This window comes from Bufo bufo, chromosome 5 (genome assembly GCF_905171765.1).
Source record: "Bufo bufo chromosome 5, aBufBuf1.1, whole genome shotgun sequence".
Lineage (NCBI taxonomy): Eukaryota > Metazoa > Chordata > Amphibia > Anura > Bufonidae > Bufo > Bufo bufo.
Window position 1 is genome coordinate 168905188 of NC_053393.1, and position 9197 is coordinate 168914384.

The 9197-nt window shown below is 43.5% G+C and overlaps 1 protein-coding gene across 1 annotated transcript; it reads right to left on the minus strand.

Moving 5' to 3' along the window:
• Positions 1–7137: 7137 nt before the first annotated feature.
• On the minus strand, positions 7138–8769 carry TMEM200C (transmembrane protein 200C). Its single transcript, XM_040431199.1, has one exon. The coding sequence runs from the start codon at positions 8767–8769 to the stop codon at positions 7138–7140; it is 1632 nt and encodes a 543-aa protein (XP_040287133.1).
• Positions 8770–9197: the final 428 nt, after the last annotated feature.

The window sequence follows — 9197 nt, forward strand, 5'->3', positions numbered from 1 at the left end:
TGTCTTAGCTAACCTGACTAAATAGCTTGTTGTGTGCCCTAAGCCATGATCGTGGGTAGGCCTATAAGTGGGCAAAAACCAAGCCAAGTAGGGTAGAAAAGGAACTCGAATGTGCAAACTAATCCCCAAGCCAACTGCAAGGCGTCAGGGATCTAGAGCGAAAATTCGGGGTGTATAAGGCAAGACCAGAAGGAGATCTACAACCCATCTTGTGGATGACAAGGCCAGAGACATGATGCTGAATATTGCGGATACTGCCCCAAAGCAGAATGGAGGACCGGGAATACGTTGTGAAATGGATCATGAAAAACAACTGAACCTTGTAAAGTTTTGGTTCTAGTGCGAGTACTGGCAATGCCCTAGCCTCAGGAGATCGTCGGACCGAAACCTAACTGCCTAGACTATGCAGGAATGAGGGCCAAAAAGAACCATGTAGATAGGAAGAGAATCTTGAATAGTTCCCCAGACAACAGCTATCTGCTAGCCGTGGCCGCGCGTTGTTCTACTGTGTGCCACTGAGAATTGTTTTAACGCTTGAGACGTGACGACCGACCTACTATCTGAATCTTCTACTGTGAGGAAATGCTGGACCTTGTCCAAAACCCGATTCAACGTGGTTGTAGGGAGTCTGGGGTTAGTGCGGCAAGAAGCTACAAAGCCATAATATACAAGATTCTGCCTATGCCCTCCCATGAGTGAGGGAATGCAATTGCAATGAAGCTACTGGCGAAAATAAATTCCTGGTCGTGGAAAAAAGGCAAAGACTTTGCGTGGGGACCTGGTTGACAAGATATGATCGACTATGATCAGAGACTGAAATGCTAGAGGGAATTGCCCTACTTGTTCTTCCTCTGGCAGGACCTGAATGAAAGCATGAACAATTAAAGCAAGACGAAATATCTGCGTAAGACATGACAATGATGCTGTAGGGCGAATCGGACCAGTTTGCGGTCAAAAAAAAGTGAGCGATCAACATGGATTATTAGGAAATTAGGGAAGCAGGTACTGTATGTATGCGATACATACGGGCCAAATCAGCCCAGATGCACAGATGGACAACCAACCAGGCAATCAGCCCAGCAGGACTTTAAACAGTCATCAGGCTCCCGAAGCCATGGGGCCGAAGCTGTCATCGGGCTCCCGAAGCCATGGGGCCGAAGGTGTCATCGGGCTCCCGAAGCCATGGGGCCGAAGCTGTCATCGGGCTCCCAAAGCCATGGGGCCGAAGCGGTCATCGGACTCCCAAAGCCATGGGGCCGAAGCTGTCACCTGGCTCCCGAAGCCATGGGTCCGAAGCGGTCATCGGGCTCCCGAAGCTGTCATCGGGCTCCCGAAGCCATGGGGCTGAAGCTGTCATCGGGCTCCCGAAGCCATGGGGCCAAAGCTGTCATCGGGCTCCCGAAGCCATGGGGCAGAGTTTTTTTTTTAAAGAATTATAACTATAATAAGTGACCTGAATAAGGTGCAGGTGAAATTAAACCATGAGCCTGACCGATGTGGCAGACAATACCTAAGATAAACTACGTTACCTGAATAACATGCAAGGCGAAATATCGCTAGGAACGAGACCTGACCGACGTGGAAGGTGACCCCCAACATGAGTTCAACTGCATGACCTGAAAAGACGAAGGGAAACGTGAAAGTGGAGATAATAACGGACATTAACTAAAATGAAACCTAAATAACATAAGTTGGCAAGCATGTAAAGATGTGAGTCATTCAAAACCAAAAGCATAGCTGCACAGGTGGACAGACAACCATTGGTCGGACTCCTGAAGCCATGGGGCCGAAGCAACCACCAGGGGCCCATGGGGCCGGGCAGCCGCCAGGATGCGAACCTTAAGAATTAAGGACGGCTGGGGAAAAGATTGGGGCTTAACCCAACGGGTTTAGTAATTAACCGGGACTCGATAACCTAGAAAGACAAAGACATGGGGTAAAGCTTCTTAATGAAATGAGGCTGAAATAAACTGCAAGTACTAATCTGTAAAATATAAATGAACAAAAGAAAACTTCTGAAAGGTGTGCCATGGAAAATAGTATCAGATGGTCGTATGACTTACCAATGTCGATGACAATTGTGAAATCCTCTAAGCCAAGAGCCACTCCAGCGAGTCCCTTATGGCGGGAGCCATGCGTGCGAATCCCTTATGGCGGGAGCCATGCGTGCGAGTCCCTTATGGCGGGAGCCATGCGTGCGAGTCCCTTATGGCGGGAGCCATGCTTGCGAGTCCCTTATGGCGGGAGCCATGCGTGCGAGTCCCTTATGGCGGGAGCCATGCATGCGAGCCTCTTATGGCGGAACAAGTATCGGATGACCATGCGAACTACGAATGACGATGCCAGTCGTGAGATCCTATAAGCGAAAAGCCACTCGTGCAAGTCTCTTAGGAGAGGAGCCATGCGTGCGAGACTCTTATGGCGAATAAAAGTATCAGATGGCCGTGCGAACTACAAGTGTCGATGCCAATCGTGAGGTCCTATAAGCAGTGTCGGACTGGCGTACCTAGGGCCCACCAGTAAAATGTATTTTGGGGGCCCACCATACAGATACATTCAAATATAATAAATAATCTAAGTTTTTTTATATGAACATAGGCTGGTTGAGGTGCTGTACATGTATGTATGTAGTGCAGCAAGGGCTCATTCAGACGGCCGTATGCTGTCCACAAAAATGCGGATCCGTTTTTTTGCAGATTAGATGCTGTCCCATTCACTTCTATGGGGCCCTTTTCTTCCATTGCACGGCTCAGCAAAAAATGAAACATGTCCTATACTTGTCAGTGAAAATCAGGACATGGCCCTATTGAAGTCTATGTATCAGCAAAAAAAAAAACAGAATGCAATCCGTTTTTTTGCGGACATGCTGAACTGTCCGCCAAAAAATGGATCCACATTTTTGTGGACAGCATATGGCCGTCTGAATGAGCCCTAAGTCTAATGTGTTATGGGTCAATTGTGCAGGGGGTGGGAGACTAGGGGCCCACCAGGGGATTCCCCTGTACCCCTGTGGGCCAGTCCGAGCCTGCCTATAAGCGAAGAGCCACTCGTGCGAGCCTCTTATGATTTTTTTTTTTTTTTTTTTATAAACTGTCCAGAATGCCTTGCGGACTCGCATGACCATGAACCCTTCCAACAGCAAACCTGGGACACTAACCAGCCTACAACCATGTCGTACCCCTAACAACCAAAACATGAAAAACGGTCATGGGGCCCCCGGAGCCATGAGGCCGGATCAGTCATAGGGCCCCCGAAGCCAGAGGGATGACGTTGCGGTGACGATAAGTAATTAAAACGTAAGCCGGACCTGATGGGATATGCAGCGACTTGAATGATTGGATTGGCTAGAAGGTGGCCTAAGGAACATAACTGCCAACAGGCGTTGAAAATATAGACATTAGTAATCCGAAGCACGTGCATACATAACACTAACCACCGCGAACCATAAAACGTAAACATGAAATTGAAACAGTGATGGGAGAAAAACAAGAGCCTGAGGCATTACAAGTTCGCTAAGAGAAGTCTCTTATCGTGACAAGCAAATGAACAGCTTGTGAAAACATAGCAGGAAACTTACTCCTATTGGCCCACTGACCTCCGCTGAGGAGCTGTTTGGTGAACTGGGGCAGGAGACCAATCTGAGTGAATACGAACCAGAAGTAAAAGGAGACCAGTCTGAGTGATTATGAACCAGGATTAAACAGAAAAGTAGGACTATGGAATGTAACAGACTACTGAGGAAGGGAACGTAAGCCTGAAAAGAACGCAGTTATATCTGTTGGGAGAGAGGTACCAGAGCAGTGGGTGCCGACTGCCCCAGTGAGATTATTGAGTAAAACCATGACGTAGCAATGAACAGAAGAATGCAGCTTTGAGTGGGAGCAGAGTACAACACATGGTGTAACAACAAATGGGTGAATTGCAAGAAAATTTAGACTAAAACCTTCAGGATCACAAGTGCATATCCATGAAGCAAACATAATTACAAAAAAACAAAATGGCTGCACACCATTATATATACAAACAATAGAGCTAAGAAATGGGGGTCATTCTAGATAAAAGTGGCACAATACCGACTATAAATGAGTATACATGAATAATGGACGCTCTTAGCGCACATACGTGTCGGGCCCATCTACCAGGCGTCAAGGTGGTTTCCGCTTCTACTGCTACACCAGGTCGTATACCCTACTCACCAAAGCCGCTTTCCATGTATGCTGTCACATCAAGTTAATATTCCGTTCACATCCAAAGCTGCGTCCGCATGTCTGGTTTTACATCTTGTCCTATACTCCATTCACTACTAGAGCTGCGTTCACGTGTCTGCTTTCGCATCACGTTCAATACTCTGCTCACTTTCAGATTGCATTTATACGCCTGCTTTATACCATGCTTTTCATGCGCTACCCATACTCAGAGCTGCGCTTATACCATGTTTTTTAGGTACCACTCACATCCAAAGCTGCATTCACCCAAATGGGTGAATGCAGCTTTGGATGTGAGAGGTACCTAAAAAACATGGTATGGGCGCAGCTCTGAGTATGGGTAGCGCATGAAAAGCATGGCTGCTCATGCGGAGAAAAAAATTCCAAACAAATATATTCTTTACACTCATTACCCTGTGCCTACAAGACATTAATATGGCTGGCTTGTGTCTGTAATTTGTTTCTGTCAGACACATAGCAAAGACGTCCTCTCATATCACTGACTGAGCTCATAATGGTGTCTATGCTTTTGGGCTAGCACACAGCCTGATGTCCAAGGCAACATCCTGCCGCCTGATTAGCTTACAGTCTGTCTGCAAAACATTATGGGCAAGCCCACCCACCAGGGCCCATCTCAGGGTCATGTGATCTTCTGTCTTCATCCTTCCTGCTATGAGTCCCTTGCATTTTAACTGTAAAATGGATGGGCATTGTTTAATGCAACTCGTCAGAAGTGAATTGCCAAAACTTTCGTTTTGTTTGGCAGAAGAATTAAGGGCTCTTTCACACTTGCATTGTTATGTTCCCTCATAGAGTTCCGTCGTCGGGGCTCTATGCCGGAAGAATCCTGATCAGGATTATCCCCATGCATTCTGAATGGAGAGAAATCCGTTCAGGATGCATCAGGATGTCTTCAGTTCCGGAACGGAACGTTTTTTTGGCCGGAGAAAATACTGCAGCATGCTGCGCTTTTTGCTCCGGTCAAAAATCCTGAACACTTGCCGCAAGGCCGGATCCGGAATTAATGCCCATTGAAAGGCATTAATCCGGATCCGGCCTTAAGCTAAACGTCGTTTCGGCGCATTACCGGATCCGACGTTTAGCTTTTTCTGAATGGTTACCATGGCTGCCAGGACGCTAAAGTCCTGGTTGCCATGGTAAAGTGTAGTGGGGAGCGGGGGAGCAGTATACTTACCGTCCGTGCGGCTCCTGGGGCGCTTCAGCGTGACGTCAGGGCGCCCCACGCGCATGGATGACGTGTCGCATGGATCACGTCATCCATGCGCATGGGGCGCTCTGACGTCATTCTGGAGCGCCCCGGGAGCCACACGGACGGTAAGTATACTGCTCCCCCGCTCCCCACTACTACTATGGCAACCAGGACTTTAATAGCGTCCTGGGTGCCATAGTAACACTGAACGCATTTTGAAGACAATGCTTTCAGTTCGCTTGCGGTGTTACGGATCCGGCGGGCACCTCCGGCAAATGGAGTGCACGACGGATCCGGACAATGCAAGTGTGAAAGAGGCCTAAGATGAATTTGTGATGAATCTGATTAGAATTGATTTGCTCATCTCTAATCCTAACATATCTTGGCGGACCTTATTTACTCATAATAGGTTCTATCAGGTTTCAGTTTTTTTTTCACAGCAATAATAATGCTGCTGACTATGCAATTTTTGCCATAAAAAACACTGGAAACTTGACAGAATGGAGCATAATGCCAGTGTAAACAGAGTCTAAATGTTATACAGCGCAACCACGTTATCAACCTGATTGGTTATAAAGGACATCGTACATGTAACAAACCAGAAATAATGAAGATCTGCTTCCATAAAAGGTGTCAATTGACAACCTTTCCTGCAGTCTAAATGTCACTGTAAATATATTTCACATTACATGTTACTGTAGGACAAATATTTGCAAAGCTTTTGTACATTTTTGTAGTAAAATGATTTATTTTATTTGCTTTATTGTGATTGTTATTATAAAGAGTCCTGGTAATAGAAAACATCAAAAGGCTGACATTCTGACAAACGGGCCAGTGATGCATGTCTACATTGAGTAAATATGAAATTTAGCAAAAATACACTTTATCATGCAGTTCACTTAATTTTCATGTAAGGAAATTAAAGTCTATGGTAGCTAGCAAAGAGATCTCTAATTTATTATATACTCTGCATTTCAAATCTGCTTGTTTGAAGCATAACTGTTTGCATGCCATTATTAAAATACTGCAAGAGGTTAAGAAAAATAAAAAATAAAAATTAACAAAAATACATTTTGGTGCATGTGATATAGTTAAATGTAAACATTTCTTAAAATAATTTTTATTATTATTAATGCTGTCATAATTTTATAATTGTAACACCCATTATAACATTGTATTACAGGAGGTTCAATTTATTTGAAAATAAAAATCTGAATAAATCTAACAGTCCCACAAAAACAATATAAATCTGTCCTTTGTCCATCTTTAAGATGTATCTGAATATTCTGTCAACCAAGAAATGATAACACTTCTAAAATAGTTTCTCCAAAAATAAAATAATTCAGTTAATCCAGTAGGTAGACAGACTTGCTGCCTAAGCGTTTGAGTAAGCAAATTAAATTGCCCTAACCAAGCAATTACAGTACTGACATGCCATCAGCAAGAAAAAGATCTACCATAGCCAAAATGAAGTGCACAGCTATTATCAAAATGATCTAATTTCATAAGATTTTAAGATGGGCTATTTCAAAGTGTATTAATACAGTTTGGTTTGAATCATACATACAGTTACAATCAGATGTTTGTGATGGGTATCAATACATATGACAACTGTCAACACTGCAGATCTTTGGATATTGGCAAGCTCCATGTAAAACAGCATATTCTGTAACTTTGTGAGACAAATCTCAGAATAGAATTTGCAATAATTTCATTTGTGCCTTAAATACTTGTATTATCTAGATCATCTTCTTCAGACTTAGCATGAGACCTGGAGAGCATCAACAATTTTTCTTTATTAGTGTACTGCTTCTGAAGATGCATTACATGTTCTGTGCTGGTATCTTCCAGGGGAATGTCTATGCCTATTGTCTTGGTATCCTCATAGTCCTCCTGGGTTATGTTGGCTGAGGTCTCTATAGACTCAAAGGAGGTTCCTGCCTCCTCCAGATGAATATAGCCCTTATTGCTTGATTGTTCAGAGCCTGAGCTCTGTGAATGTCTTCTTATTAATGGTGCTGCTGTAAGACAATCCACAAGAACTGCAGGTTTTGTTTTGCCAAATGGAGAGGCTCTCACCAAAAGGCTACAGTCTAAATCTGTGCTACTTAAAGACTGGCTACCTAAGTTTGACAGTGGAATAGGGGACATAGGTCTCCTGAAGTCTGGCAGACAGCTTGTGCTCTGGCGTCTTAAGGGTAGTTTTCTATGGGTTTTGGGAATTTCCCAATTTAAGTCTACATGGCTAAAATTTTTCAAACTCAATTCAATCTCTCCCTTCTGTACTTCTTTGGCACTTTTACCTTCCCCATGTTCTTCCTTCTTCTCCAAAAGACAGCTACCTAACTTCACAATGGGCAATGTAAATGCACTAAGGGAATGACCAACAATGGAACTTGTGCTGTTTGTATCCCACCTCAAATCAGGTGATCCTGAAGGAGAATCATTTTCATGCATCCTCCCAGAAATTCTGTCGAATGGCAAAGCAGAGTTTGACCTCTCCCTGTAAATACTGTATACTGCCTCATTCATCTTGGAGTCCTCTTCTCCATGACGATGTGCTTTTGGAGAAGACGTCCTTGTTTCCCTAGGATTTGGAGGAGAGAATGAAATTGTACCACCAAGAGCAGAGTGCCAAGAGCTCTTGGCTAACATTGAAGCCCCCAAAGTGTCTCCACCCTTCCCATCCACGCTTTGAGACTGCACATAATTTACAAATCCATTCAGAGGAGCTCCATCCTTACATTTCATGCCATGGACATCAATCACTGTAGAATAAAGATCCCTCAGGTTGATAATCTTAGTTTTCTTGTCTCTGTTTTCATGAAGAACTGCATTTGCACAAATAAATAGAAATATTCCAATGCCCATTATTAGAGGACCAAAGACTTTAAGATTATCCGAGTGTAAGTATCCAGAAAACAGACCTGAAAGAAACCCAGAGGACCCAGAAGATGTTTTTTGCTGACGGCTTCTTAAGTTTGTGTCATTAACTTTGAAGGTTTTAGCTCCTTGACTGTTGTGATGGCTCCTGGATAGGTTTCTATTAGCACTACTTATATTTGTATCCCCTGAAGAAAATTTGGCTTTATTTGTCCCTAGACCTCCATGATAAACAGAATTACTTTTTGGCCAATATCCCATAACAGCCATAGCAATTCCAACAAGAAGTACTAAAATTCCACATAGCGCAATTAACCCAGAAATAGAACATAGTTTAAGTTTGCCTTTCACTACCACCACATCATTTTTGCGCTTTTTTGCTCTTCGCTTGCGTTTTGGAGGTTGGCTTTTTGCTCTGAGAGGATCCTGTTTCCGTGCAGAGATCCTCAACAGACCTCCAGTGGCGATCATGCCGGCCTCAGATCTCCTGATAAGTTACTTCAGCTCCTATGGATTAAAAAGATACATAGAATGATTACAATTTTTAAAATATAAAACATATATAAAAATATATTCTTTGGCAGTCTATCATATTACATATACATGGTTATTTAGAATGTCACTTAAGCCATCTACTGTACATTTTACAAAGTTCAAAAAACACTGAAAGGTCTGTTCAGTCTCTGACCTTTTGTATATATCCTTTAATCTCGTCAGCCAACATTTTTTCATGAAAATTGATAAACAGACGTCATAGGTAGGGAACACTACAATGTATTTTCTATAAAACTGGATTAAGGAGGGCAGGAAACCCCTGTTTGAATCTGAGAAGTCTTTTGAGCTTTTTCCTTTACTAAAGGGCATTGACGCAGATGTCATGGAGATAGATAATGGTGTGG

Excerpts from the sequence above, each read along its gene's own strand:
- TMEM200C (XM_040431199.1), bottom strand. The coding sequence starts at position 8,769 with ATGATCGCCACTGGAGGTCTGTTGAGGATCTCTGCACGGAAACAGGAT.